This window comes from Lepeophtheirus salmonis, chromosome 2 (genome assembly GCF_016086655.4).
Source record: "Lepeophtheirus salmonis chromosome 2, UVic_Lsal_1.4, whole genome shotgun sequence".
Taxonomy (NCBI): domain Eukaryota; kingdom Metazoa; phylum Arthropoda; class Copepoda; order Siphonostomatoida; family Caligidae; genus Lepeophtheirus; species Lepeophtheirus salmonis.
In genome coordinates this window covers 32,825,860-32,840,317 of record NC_052132.2, presented here as the reverse complement: position 1 = coordinate 32,840,317, position 14,458 = coordinate 32,825,860, and the positions used below count along the sequence as shown (strand labels likewise).

Genomic DNA, 14,458 nt, shown 5'->3' with positions numbered 1-14,458 from the left:
ATTATATAATATTATGAAGAAAAAAACATTTTAAAAAAAAAAAAAAAAACTCCCTTATATTTAAAAATAGAAGAATATAATTTATAAGAACGCGTTTGATTGATTTTTACAGTATTATAATTATTTTTTTAAATTTATTTAATCATAATTATTATTGATTTGTTTCTAATATTAATATTATATCATTATAACTATATAATAGAACTACTTATTTTTTGTCTTTTTTAGTAAGCGAATAATACATACATACTTTTTTAAGAAAAAATATATTTATAATTATATATTTTAATTATAATAATTTAATCAACTTTGTCATTGTCTCACCAGTTTTTCATACATTCAGCCAACGCAGAATAATGACTTTCTCCTAATAATCTCTTATAGAGTTACTACATATTCAAAATAGTACTATTGGGACTATTTTATGTCGAGTATGTCTACCACTCATGTCTCAGAATTTGATACCTTTAATATTATAACTACCTTCTTATAAATTAATAAAGCAAAGTATGTCTGCTTGTAATCCTTATATACATTTTTGATTAAAAAAAAGCAATGTAGATTAATGAAATCTTGCAAGCTTTTTGCATGTAGCATCAATCGTGTGGCGTAATACTAAAAAAGCAAATCAATCATATTTTTTTTTTATATTTCTAGCTGTTGATCATTGTTGTTTCAACTATAAAATGATGTCATCATTTCATTTTGATATATTAAAATTATGTATTTAACTGTGATAATTTGAACTTAATTATGTGATGCAGAATACATAGCAAATAATAATTATTGACTTCTTTCATTTAAAGTCAAAAATCAGACAATTAATAATTATTGACTATCTATAGGATAGTCAATAATTGCATTATTCTCATCACCATTTCTATGATACAAATATATTTAAATAATTTATAGCCTTGTTGATTGTATGTTATTTAGAGGACAATATCATAGATAAAACCAACAAAAATGGTTTTAAATCATATTCTTAGTTTTACAATTTGAAAAATTAACCTACTAAGGACAAATGATAGGGTTTTTTTAACAATGTTTGTTAATTTTGAAAATTCAACAATTATAGCCTCTCTTAGTTTTGGAATGAGATGATTTTTGACAAATTCCCCTGGATCGGAACCATTACAATTCAAAGTAAATCTAAGATACATAAGTTCTAAAAATGATCAAATAGATACATGAGTGGTAGACTCTTAGCACACTTGGCATCGAATGCTCCTATCATGTTATCTAACATTAATTTGACAAATTAAAAACTTCATAGATATAAGTCCTGCACGGTAACTGATCCTCTTCTATGCCCATGGATAGTCATTTGCGTAGAGTCCTGTTCCAACAAGGAAACTAGTGATGAAAAAGAATTTAACTAAATTCCCCATATCTCCACATTCTTTCTCTTGAAGAAGAATGGTTGCATGTTCATTTCTTAGATTGAGCCTTTTCTCTACTCTATTCGCGACTTCCTCTCTATTGTCATCCTTTAAATTCAATATGGGAACGAGTGAAGTCTGAGCTGGTGTGGTTGCGAGTGCTGCAATCCAATAAAGGATCGGGGATCCAGAGCAAAGATGCCGAGTTACTTCTTGAGCAGGATAAATGATGGAAGTTGCTACAACAAGGACAATGGAATGAAAGAGGTAGATAAAGGTCTCACGAGGAAGGGACTGAGTGGGTACAAGAGGTGGGACTCTTAACTTTGGAATACCAAGGAGTGCATTGTCAATTAGTCCAAAACGAAGTGCATAGCGTCGATTTACCAGAAAGAAGTTGTAGATTTGACTCCCTATAAGGACTGAAAAGGAATTTTGGAAATGAATAAAAGTATATTATTATGCTTTTAATTAACTCTCATAAAATTACCGATCGCAGGTAAACTGAGGAGTAAAAGGGGTAATTCATCTATGTCCCTGAATTGAGCAATGCCGAAATTTCCGTAAGTTGAGTGGATATAAAAGTATGACATTGGAGTATCATCCATACACCAGGAGGAAATGTTTTCGTTAGGCATGGGAGGCATTTTTCTAAACTTTCCATTTTTAAGCAAGTCTGCATGAAAGTTGTTTGTTGATCTGACACAATAAGCTGTATACGAAAACCATTGAAAAAAAGACAAATGGAACTGTTGCAGCCAACACGTTGCATATTCCCGGAAAAAATGTGGAAGCCCAAATGTCTTGAAATATGTCGGGAATACTTTTTTCAGGGGATTTTCCATTTTTTCGCTTACGAACAAACAATATAGTTTCCACAGCTACGTTTTTCATACTATTGATTGAATTAATTAAGTATGTTTAGCAATAAATAAATATAATGAAGTACCTAAAATAAGCGATGAATATTAAATTTAAGAATCCAACATCCTTGGTGAAAGAGGCTACGGCAAGGAATACAGCACTTAATATCCCCATACCATTTTTTTCGAGAAAGTATAAACCCAAGAATAAACAGAGAGAAAAAAATGTTTCGGCATAATGAGCACTAAAAAACACAGATGATGGATTTATACAAAATAAAAGTGCGGCTTTGTACGCCAAATACTCGTCCCTGAGAACGAGTCTGCTCAGAGAGTATATAATATCCGCAGCCAGAATAAATAATCCTGTGTTTATGAGAAAGCTAAGTAGTTGTAGAAGGTAAGCTTGATGAATGAAAGAGTTGTCGGTTATATACAAGGCTCCTTTTAGGAGCAATGGATATCCTGGAAATACTTTGAGCGTGTTATCATAAACATAGCCATTATTTGCCACATGCAAGTACATTTGAGACTCTTGATTTTTAAATCCGTCAAGTAAAAAAATCACAATTTCATCCATAATCGATTTTTTTCTCTGAAAGTTCGGGAACAGGGATCCATTTAAAGGGTTTGTGATCCTTTGGCTCATAATTATCAACCAAATGATTTGAGAAAAACTATGAAATAATTGTACATGAACTCATAATTTCAAATTATAGTGAACATATTGCTTTGTAATATACAAACCTGTAGTGCAAATATAAAATGCCTTGAATAAATGGCTGAGAAGCGAATCTTGGCCCTAAGACTCCATACAACCATGTTTTCTCATTTAATTGATAAATTATTTTCACTATTAGGCACTATAGGAAAATTTACCTGAATTTAATTTTTCTGTCTCAAAAACTGAATGCAAGAAGCATTAAACTAAACAATCCGTTCTTGACGTCATTTTATATAACCCGCATAACCATAAAAAAGAAAGATCCGAACCTCCAATGGGATTTCTTTAAATAGCTTTCTAATGTTAAGACATCATAATGATATTATAGAGTGAAAACCCCTACAATTGTATAACATAGACTTAAATAAACAAAGACATTATTTACATCCATATACACCTCCACTCAATATCAGGTTAATGTTATATTTATATATAATAATCAATATCAAATACATTGAATTGAATATCATTGCTGTTTAAATATACATTCATAATATATATTATAAAAAACAATGGGTAAATATTTATAGAACAGTATAATATATTGTATGGAGTAATTTTATTCTCAGAAAAAAAAAATGGACGAAAAAGCAGCTGCACTTGTAGCTTTCTTCAGCTGACTTTCAATTAATATACAAAATTATCCTGTATATATTTATAATCTCTATTAATTATTTATATTTTAATACAAGATTAAACGCCTTAAAAAAGAGACAAAGTATTTTAAATGAAGGATTAACAGTACTTTAGATAATTATAATGTAATTATTGAAATTTCCAGAGGTAGAGGGCTCGGAAACAAAACGGTGACTGAATGACTGATTTTCGATAAATGTAAATAATTTTATTTTTTGATGAATAATTTTGAAATTTTTTTTAACAAAACTTTGAGCCACGACCTTTTGTGAACATGTTCACTCAATATGGCCGTCCTCAGAAGCAATAACAGCCTCCACAAGGTGATGGAAATCCTTGCAGGAGTTGATGATGAACTTCTCGGACAAGTCGTTGAACTCCTTCACAATGGCTAACTTCAGGGAGTGAGATATCCGGTTAGTCTCCCTCTCCAAAGTGCCCCACACAGCCAAGTCCAACCGGCTCAAATCCGGCGAAGATGATGGCCACATGTCCTTGGGCCTAAAATTAGCCATGTTGTCGGCACAGAACTTCTGGCCGATGTGTGTGATGGTGCACAATCTTGGGCCCACACAAAGTTGTCATCTGTGTAGGCGGCCAATGGAGGTATGGTGGACCTCAGTACCTTATAGTGGGCCTCTTGCCGATATTCTCCTCAGCCTTAAAAAAGAAGGGAGGCATATTCTTGCTGTCTAACGCCACGAACCCCAGTACCATTGTTTGTGCCGCATGTTTTGTACGGAACAACCACTAGACCACCTCTGGTGATGCCCCAAGCCAACGCTTGTTCTGACAGTTGTAGACCTGGTCCATGGTGAAAATTTTCTCGTCAGAGAATTTTTTTACGGTGCATCTATTTGCCTTGATCCACGCACGAACTTTCTTGCACCTCTGCAGTACCCTTTCTTTCATAGTGTCCGTCATCAGGTGGCGTGGGCTCCTTGTGTAAGAGGGCAACCTCAAGTCCTCCTTTGTAGCCCTCCTGATTGTCCCTGTCAAACTCGTTAGAGAGGCGATTCATGGATTTTGTGGGTTCCTCCTTGATCTTCTTCTTCGGGTCCCCCAGAAATTCAGAATCCCTTTCAAGTTGTGTTCCCCACTTCCTTCTTTCCTTGAGAGGTCTTTTTCATCTTGGCCACCTTGAAAATGAGGCTCCTGGAGCACTTCACAATGTCCATAACCTCTGCCATCTCAATTTTGGCATCCAGAAGGTCGGAAATTCTTTGCCTTTTGCTTCTTACTCACTTAGGATGAAAGATTTGAGAAATGTTTACTATTGTTTATTTATGCAGCAAGTACAGGAGTTTTGGGGAAAATCACAAAACCTCTCTATTCTAATAACATAACTATAATTTATTAACAGTCCACGTTTTGCTTCCGAACCCTGAATACATAATTTGTGAATATCCCTGATTTAGTATATTTTGATGACAATTACAAATTGATAATAAATATAATGAGGCACATAGCATAACAATTAATTATTCCATAGGTCTTTCACTCATAAATGAGTAATAAAAAATGAATCTATCAAATCTGAATTATAGCCTCAATGAATCATATTTGAAGTTACAGTTTTTACGTCTCACTGTACGCTTTATTAAATTACAAAATTAGTCCTTTTAATTTCCTACTAATTAGTTACTACTATCTCTCATTTCATTTTGATCAATTAAAATTATTTATGCAGTATGTATTTACAAGTAAAATAACTCTGGGCATTTGAACTTTATAATGTGCACATTACATTTTAAATTAGTATTTTTTGTTAAAATAGTCAAATTTACATCATTCATATACCATATACTCCATAGAATACACAATAAGTCTTAATCAAACTAAAAATATATAATATTAGCCGCAAGTTGGTGTGACAGTTTATAGCTTCTTGTTTAAAACATGGGGCATGGTCAGAAATTTTTTGTAAATGGTACTTCGGCGAAATGGTATTCGGCAAAAATGTTATAGGCCAAAAGTCAGATTACGGTAATTAATATATTTCGTGCACTATCATACAGTTAAGCCTGAAAATTAGTTTGAGCTTGAACACAGGGTTCTCAAGTTTTTGAACTTATGTTTTGTGCGAGATTTTGAAATTTATGTCAATATACTCCATAAAAATATAAGAAAATCATATTTCAGTTGTGAAAATTCGTTTACAGCAAAAAAAAAAGAAGATTTATCTTCCAACGTAATCTCAACACAAGGGAGGAGTTGACGGTGTGTCTGAGGGAACTGGTAGTGATGTCTGAGTCTTCTTGGAGTGAGTGGCTAGCTACATTAGAGACATACTCATCAACCGAAAACAGCAGAGCCACAGATACAGCATTAAAAAAAGATTATAGCTTCTCTGGATACATAATTTCAACCGTCTTTTCTTGCAATCTTTAAAATTATTCTTTAACTCTCAAATTTTTTTATGTTATCTTAAGAGTTAGAAACGGAAAAAGTAATACTAATTTATATAGATGGCCGAAAATTGGAACGATTTTATCACTCTTCTAAAATGGCTGCTCCCGCCCTTTATTCAAAATAATGAGCGAGCTCTCGCTCAATAATTTTGAGTTGCGCTCATTGACGATTTGCTTAATTAGAATAAATTAAATTACAACTACTATGAGGACTGAGTTAAAAGGCTATCTGGAGAAGCACTAGCTCCAATCACGCAACCTGTTGTTGTGAAAAACATCATTTTTGATGATAAATTCGACTTACAATAATAAGCCTATAATGCATGTCGGTGGTTGTAATTTTATATCAACATAACGTGTTAAGTTTTTCAAAGACGAAAGAAATCTATGCTTTTTCTGCAAAGAAATTCCAGATCACATCATTTTTGTTTTTAATATTTTTGAATAATTTTTAATTACATAAAGAATGGATCCTAATAAAGGCCGAGAAAAACAACAACATTATGTAGTATTTTAAGCAACTCCTTCATTTTGGGATAATATTTGAAAACCCAACAAATTATTGTTGAGCAAAAAATGATAGTTTGACTGAATGTATACAAGTCAAAATCAAATTAGATTTATATTAATTTTTTTCTAACGTAGATATTCAAAATATTATAAAACTAATTATTTAAACTCATAAATTTGTATAAAGTATCCACTTCAGTTTGTGTTTGTACAAGATTATTATATAGAAAGTTTGATTTAAATAGTTCAAAAATATCAAGATTAATAGAAGTGAATTTCTATTAACTTTGATTAATAGGAAATATTATTCTTTGATTTATCTTTGGATACTAATATGATTATTTTATAAAGTCGGTAGCTTCATAAAAGTAATAAAGTCAATGGTTCGTTTGATAATGCTTTTAAATTTTACTTTAGAAAACCCTGTAACATATACCTACTTCGATTTCGAGTTGTATACATTAAGTCAATCCACTATTTTTTGCTCAAAAACAATGTTTTAGGATTTTAAATATTATCCCAAAATGAAAGAACTATTTAAAATACCACATGATCTTGATGTAAAATTACAACTACTTTAAATATTATAGCCTTATAATTGTACAAAGTTCATATGAGTTCACGAAGTGGAATTTATCATCCAAAATGATGTTCTTCACAACTACAGGTTGCGGGATTGAAGCTTGTATTAGTTTAGTAACATAAAAATAAGAGGAAATATGATTATAATAACACTAAAACAAGTATATATATTCCTTGATAGTTGGAGAACTCATTGACTGAGGAGTGGATATTTAGAAAAGAGGTGCTAGAGGGCAGCATATGACTTATTGTTTATTTACATTGATGCATGATTGATATTGTATAAGCAACAACTCCGGGGCTACCTCTTGTTCCGATCGAATGACAATTAATTATCGTTGTTACAAGGTAAAAGTAACAAGGATATTCTATTCAATCCTCGTCGCTGTCGATGAATATGGATAAGGAAGATTATGATAAGAAAAAAGAAGATTCTTCTCCACACGAGGAGTTCCAGGATGCTTTTGACACGTTCCAGGCACCTAAACCTTCGGAGGATAAGTTCCAGGATGTTGAGGGGTCGGGAGAAGAAGATGAAGCAGAAGCAGTGGATGAGGGTTGAGTTCCATTTGATTTTATTTTTCTTCCCATTTTTTGGGAGAATTTTTATTAATTTCCTAAGTTTAGAATCCTAATTTTGTTCCTCCTACCTTTCAGAGAAACGTTTGGAGAATGAAAGAAGAGCCAAGGAGGATAAAATGAGCCCTGAGGAACGGAACGTAGGTCTACTTGCCCCCCCCAAATTTACCACAACATCCAGATACGTCACTAATTAATCTCTTTTCTCCAGACATTAAAAGAGGAAGCTTTAGAACTTAAAAAGAAGGGGAACGAAGCCTACCTCAGCGGTGATAACGAAGCTGCCTTCCAACTCTACAGCCAAGCAATCAACACATGTCCCCTTACCTTCACAGAGGATCGTAGCTACATTTATTCCAATATGGCTGCATCTCGCCTCAAACAAGATCGGAAGGAAGAGGCTAAAGATCTTTGTAGCACTGCCATCGAATTGAATCCGTCTTATGTTAAAGCTCTTGCTCGAAGAGCCACTCTATATGAAGGATTAGATAAACCGCATGAAGCTTTCGAGGATGCCAAGAAAATTTTAGAGTTAGATCCTAGACACAAAGAGAGTCTCTCCGCAATACAGGTAATTAATTTGAAGTCTATTTATTAGGAATACATACATAATTAATGTGCTCACTATCAATAGTAGAAATAGATACAATGTACATGTAATATAAAAATAAATAATTTGTAGACATGTTAAGGATAAATTTGAAAAATAAGTTTTGAGTACATGAATACAATAAATATTTTAATACAGTAGTAAGGATTTGTTATGAGTGAAATGGTGTTGCTAATTTTAATGACATAAAATAGGGTAGAGTAATGAAGATAATTACGATTCAATCATTGCATTGGTGTATGACGATTGGCGATTTCGTATTTGTTGGGGTTTTTTCTTCTTAATGGAAAGAAAATATTTTTATTGTCTTATTATTTAAGCTCTGTATCTTGATTTGACTAGTATATGATATTTCGATCCCTTTATTATTTTCAGAGATTACCTGACAAAATCAAAGAAAAGGATGAAAAGATGAAAGCAGAGATGTTTGGTACGTAGAACGTTGATTCTTTGTTAGTTAGTTATCCATCGAATTATTACCGAAATCCTTGTTATTATTATTTCAGATAATCTTAAAAAGTTGGGAAACATGGTGTTAAATCCCTTCGGTTTCTCCACTGAGAATTTTAAATTCACGCAGGATCCAAATACTGGGGGATACTCTGTCAACTTTTCGAAGTAAGCTAAGCGTATCTTCCACTCCATTTCAACTATCATCTTCTTCATTGTCTCTCCTTGTGATTTATATGTATTTATATTAATAATTAGTTAATTCTAAACTCGCGAAAAATAAAGAACTTTTACAAGTTGTAGTGAATTCTTACTTTTTAATTTAACACATACAAATAGTGAAAACGTTTATATAATAAGTAATTAAATATGAACATGAAACCAGAGGGCATATTTGTGGGAGAGAAGGGAGGAAAATGTATGTAGTAAGGGAGGCGTTCCTTCGAAGGGGCAAGAAGAAGTTTCTAATTTTAAAAAAATGATTACGATGATAATTTTATATTTTTTTGAAGACTTAGAAAAAAAAAAAATATGTATATAACTACTTTTTATAATGGAACATAGTTGTCAATCAATGCGTGTGTATTTACAATTACTTAAATTGGTATCCAATACCTTTACATTCGATAACGCAGTAATCACGATCGTCCAGATTTTCTGTGGTGATAGTAAAAGAAGCACTAGTCAAGGTTTCAACGACCTTGATAGCTGTCTGTGTGTGTAAGGTGAGGGGAGAGCAGGTTCTAATGCGGGAATTTCCTTTGGATAAAGCCATAAATAAAATTAACTGGTCCTGAATATAAGGATCAACACATGCCTTAGGGAAGTCAAGAATAGATGCTAAGAGATCTTTTGCAGCTTCTTCGCCCGTAATTTCAGGTCTGACTTTTGGGCTACCCAAGGAACTGCCTCCAAGAATACATTGGTTGGAAGATGACGCTACGATAGTTATAGTAGATCCATTTCCCTGAGCATGACTTTCATGATAGACATCTTCAATTATTCTTACCGAAGGTTGAAACCCTCGTTCGATCAGTCGTCGAGCAGAGTTACACATCTTCTTCGCAACTGATAAAGGAACATTACCAGCTACAGAAGAAATAATACGAATCTCAATAATATCACCACGATCATCCATTCTAACTGGGTTAATGGAGGTTAATAAAGGCTGAGTGATTTGGAGGTCTACGCTGCCACCACCCCGAGGGAAATATCCTTTGTAACTTGCAGATATTTCCGGAATGGGAGACACACCAAACTTTTCCAAATTAGGCATAAATACTTTTTGAAAATAGGTAAATGTAGGAGACATGGGTACGTCTGTTCCTCCTCGCAACATCAAAGTACATCTTCTACCCATGAATAAAGCCTTGGGAAGAGCTATTTGAGCTAAAAGCGTGATAGCTCCGGCAGTTTTTGTATCTGCAGAGAATGTGAGGTCCTCATGATAATTATCGTGGTCTTGATCAGGCAAAAATGATATTTCCGTAGAGGATATCTCTGATCCAAGTAGCTTACTACGAGGAGTCATTTTGTGAATAAGATCTAATCCAGTTTTGTGCTGTGCCCTTAAACCAGGATTGCTTCTCCGTCCACGAATATTAAATATCCGAATAGGAATATTAAGAAGAGAGGCTATAGATACAGATAAGCGAAGTATCTGACCTCCTCCTTCTAAAATACTTCCATCGATTGAGGTTACTCCGTTATCCATGATATAATTGCAATATAATTATCTCCCTTCGATGGAAATGAGAAAAAATATAATATTAGCTAATGCTCATTTTATCAATTGAGAATCATAAGGATGGAATAGTTATTTCACTTTTATTATTTTTTAAATAGAGGCTCGTTTTCAGACATTTTGAAATATTAAAAACTACTGTTATAATATCACTTGCAATTTAAGCGTGTCGGAGATTTTGGCGCAAAACAAAGGAGATTTTCCAAGGATAAGCAACTATCAGCAGAATAAAAAGAATCTTCCGAAAGAACATGGGAAAACTTTATGCCATACATTTACTACTGTAAATTAATGTTTGCAAATAGAGTCAATAAGATTTGATTGATTCACTTATGCTAGGTTGGTTGGTTGGATGGTAGAAAAGAGAGAGAAATAAAGAAAAATCTATATCTGAAATGAACGTTCTTCAATGATTGATATCTTTGTGATGTACTAAGAGAAAAAGTTCATGTTTGCATGTTCACATAATTATTGAATCTGACATTTCTTTTTTCCTTTAAGAAAGTATTTACGGCGTTTGTACTTTGCTAAAAACTCGAGTTGTCTAGAATTAATGGCCCCACGTCGTTTTTTTCGAATCAATTCTACAGCATCTTCATACTTCATGCCCAATTCGACGAGTGCAATCGCTACGAGTACAGGGGCTCGTCCTAAGCCGGTGACACAATGTACACCCACACACTTGGCTTCACCCCCTTCTGAGAATTCTTTGTTGAGTAGATTTAACCATTTGTCGATAATTTCTATAGTGGGAGGAGATCCATCAGCAAAAGAGATTTCCGTGAATGCGATCCCCGCCTTTTCAAACCCTTCCGTTTTATAAGTAGGATCTGTTGCACAGACAAGATGTGTGACACGATGCTCTTTGAGGATTTTGATATAATTTTGGATGGTAGCATCCTGAGGTTGCTCTGTGATGAGGAAACGCATTGTTTTGAATTCAATCTCCGCAGGAGCTGGCCGAATCACTTTTCCAGTCATGATGATGACTTGATCAAAAGAAAATGCAGTTGTAGCAAAGGGAACTTTCCTTGAGAAGGAAGAGGGAGTTCGATCGTTCGTTCGTTCGTTCTTTCTAAGGCGTGAACCCGCGATTTAGAGAATATAAAAATAAAAAGTCCGTGTTGTTGCTCTTGATGTGGAGAAGTAGGGACAAAGGATGGCGGCGTTGCCGTCTGTTGTGGTCTGTTCTGGTGTCGTGTTGTGAAGGTAGTAGGTAGGTATATAAAAATGATGTCTAAAAAGTGTAAAAGACGTTAACCAGGCTCATCCAAATCTGCGAGGAGTCGGGAGACAACGACTCTGCTTTCCTTTATAGGCCAAAGGATAGGACTTCTTGAAGAACCCGCACTTTCCATGTGTCGTCGACTTTTATGTCGGAAGTGTGGCTCTTCCAAAGGGTTCAGAGGTGCAACCTGAAATAACAACGGCACAAAAATAGACTTGAGCTAAAAGAAATAACTTTGACGAAGATATTCAATGTAATTCTACTTGTAAGAGGAAGAGGACAAAGGGCGATGTCCAACAGGTCAGGGGACTAGTCAGTCATTACTTCACAACTACTAACGTCTAACTCACCTCAAGGAAATCAGGAGCAAGTGAGAAAGAGGAGGATGAAAGAGAGGAGTTGGGAGAGAGAGAGAAAGAGAGTCAAGGAGCGAGCCAAGGAAGAATTAAGGTGGGACGTAAAGAGAGGGAGAGAGAGAGAGAGAGCGTAAAAGGAGTGAGGAGGAGAAGGCACGGGAATAAGGATCTTCTCAGTAGAGTCAACCACCACGATTTCGATTCAGATATCTCAATAATCCCTGCACAGGAGTAACATAAAGACACAACTGCCCCAGTCAATGGCGAAATACAACTAGCCAAGGCTCAAGGACTCCGACGTTCAAGATCCGCGGAGAAAGACAACACGCACTCACACAGCCAAACTTGCCCACTTCTGCCACAGTTTCTCCTTTTTTGTGCTCCCTCCTCTTTTTTAGTCACTTCTTCTTTTCTTCAGCTCTCTCTCCTCCTTTTTCACACCTACAGTACGGTCTCACCTTACGAGGAGATAGCTCACTTTGTTATTTTCAACTTAGTGTTGAGACGCGGTTCAAGACCCTGTTCCCCCCGCTTTACTCTTATATAGTGCTTAGACGCGGTTTAATACCAATTTTTGTCTTTAATAATTTTTCCTAGACACATTTCGGTCCAGACCGCGACTGTAGATCAAAATTTATTCTTTTTTAAATCCTGGAATCCATTGTATCACGCCATTTTTCCTTAAAATCAGTATTGGTTCTTCCCTACTATGGAATTCAATTACTGTACAGAGTGTGTTAACACCCTAACAGTACCTAATTACAAAGCAACCAATCAACGTTCAGAATACTGATAATTAGAAAAGAGGCAGAAATATCAACAGCTGACTACAAAACTCAACTATATTTATGTGTTCGCCAAGTAACGCCGTGCTAAAAGCCTGATTAATAAGATGTACAAATATGATGTTTGCAAAGAAAATATTTTGAAAAGAACTAAAGGCATAAAGCATCTGCGGAATGAAGGGAGTGAGCAATAGAAAAGAACAAGATATTATATATCTAATATTATGTAGATATTTTATAATGTATATTTATTAATATTTTATACTCAGTTGTTGAACTGGATTTCTGCTGTAAAATCACTAATAAAGAAGGCTGTCCATTCATGCTTTTCTAGTTCTTTAAATATTTTCTTTGGATTGATGTAACACATTTAACTTCATAATATGATGTTAGTATTCCAATGTTCACAATTTAGAAAGACTCAAGCCGTCTACAGAATCGGTCTACACTAAAATTGAAAATGAGACCGACTTTTTTGTTAGGAGCAAAATAGTTTAGTACACTCAAAATAATTAGCGGTCTAGGATTTTCAGACCGAACTCCAACACTAATATCCATATAATAATAAAATGTATCTAATTGCATTAGATAGCAGTAAACTGGAGAAGAAGGAAACTAAAATGGAGTTGACCTCCAAGTCTAATTAATTCCGAGAATAAAAAGGCCTCCCATACAGATTTTTTAATTTTATTTTCAGGGGGATAGGTATGAAAATCCATTAAAAGGGGTGGATTTTGTGGGAGATTCTTCTATATAATATATAAGTCAGAACCCCTACTCGTACAATGAAAAATCCCTTCCTACATTCATTTATATTATTATTGCTACTTTGACTCCTAATTTTATATCTAAATAATATTTCTTGTTCCTTCTTCAATCCCCTGTTTCTCTCTTTATTTCCTCTTTCTCTAGCAGCTATATATGTCAAATGAGGATAATTTTTTTTTTCCTTTATTTTCTCTGTCTTTTTCGCTTATTTTAGCTCTCTTTTTCTGTTCATTCCACTTACGCCTCTCCTCTTGGAAGCGTCAATATACTGTAATTTTCTTTGCAATTGGAGGTTCATCACTCTGGATGTAAATATTGGATAAATTACGGTGAGCGTAAAAACCATGGATAACTATAGATTGCGTGAGAGCACTGGTGTCTCGTAAAATCACGTCAAATTGCGTGTTGCCCCGATTTATGATATACTTTTAGTGCTGGATCGAAAATGGGACGCTCAGTTCTGTCCTGCATATATGTCACAAATATTATTAAGTCTGTCCTTGAGTACATCACTCACCCTAATTTCTTCTTTTTTTAATCAGTTCTATTACTGAACTTTATTCGGTATAAATAAAGACAGTAAAAGACTCAATCTCATTTTTTGAAAATCGAGCAAAAGAGAAAAGAAATTGCAAGGTATCATAGCACAAGTACTGCAGTAAGCTGACGTCAACTAAAGTCACCGATAACAACCTCCCAAATATATACTTTGTCACTCTCTTGAATCCCAAGATAATGCCTTGAAAAATATGATAATTTTGAAAGACGACATGAATCATTGGAAACTATAGTTCTCCTTCTTTGCTGATAATTAACAAGAACATTAATAT

The 14,458-nt window shown here is 34.2% G+C and overlaps 4 protein-coding genes across 4 annotated transcripts; 1 reads left to right on the top strand and 3 right to left on the bottom strand.

Annotated features, from left to right (window-relative positions):
• Positions 1 to 911: 911 nt before the first annotated feature.
• On the bottom strand, positions 912 to 3,204 carry LOC121113638 (GPI mannosyltransferase 2). Its single transcript, XM_040707471.2, has 4 exons — positions 2,993 to 3,204; positions 2,332 to 2,922; positions 1,873 to 2,277; positions 912 to 1,804 (listed from the first exon to the last, which is right to left on the bottom strand). The coding sequence occupies exons 3-4, from the start codon at positions 2,225 to 2,227 to the stop codon at positions 1,308 to 1,310; spliced, it is 852 nt and encodes a 283-aa protein (XP_040563405.1). The 5' UTR covers positions 2,228 to 2,277; positions 2,332 to 2,922; positions 2,993 to 3,204; the 3' UTR covers positions 912 to 1,307.
• A 4,035-nt stretch (positions 3,205 to 7,239) lies between these two features.
• Positions 7,240 to 9,054, top strand: LOC139904810 (tetratricopeptide repeat protein 1-like). The gene is made up of 5 exons (XM_071886766.1): positions 7,240 to 7,665; positions 7,766 to 7,827; positions 7,899 to 8,258; positions 8,673 to 8,727; positions 8,804 to 9,054. The coding sequence occupies exons 1-5, from the start codon at positions 7,500 to 7,502 to the stop codon at positions 8,917 to 8,919; spliced, it is 759 nt and encodes a 252-aa protein (XP_071742867.1). The 5' UTR covers positions 7,240 to 7,499; the 3' UTR covers positions 8,920 to 9,054.
• Rtca (RNA 3'-terminal phosphate cyclase) lies at positions 9,045 to 10,461 on the bottom strand. Its single transcript, XM_040707470.2, has one exon. The coding sequence runs from the start codon at positions 10,459 to 10,461 to the stop codon at positions 9,340 to 9,342; it is 1,122 nt and encodes a 373-aa protein (XP_040563404.1). The 3' UTR covers positions 9,045 to 9,339.
• Positions 10,462 to 10,959: 498 nt separating this feature from the next.
• On the bottom strand, positions 10,960 to 11,472 carry PRL-1 (PRL-1 phosphatase). Its single transcript, XM_071894127.1, has one exon. The coding sequence runs from the start codon at positions 11,470 to 11,472 to the stop codon at positions 10,960 to 10,962; it is 513 nt and encodes a 170-aa protein (XP_071750228.1).
• Between the last annotated feature and the right edge of the window lie 2,986 nt (positions 11,473 to 14,458).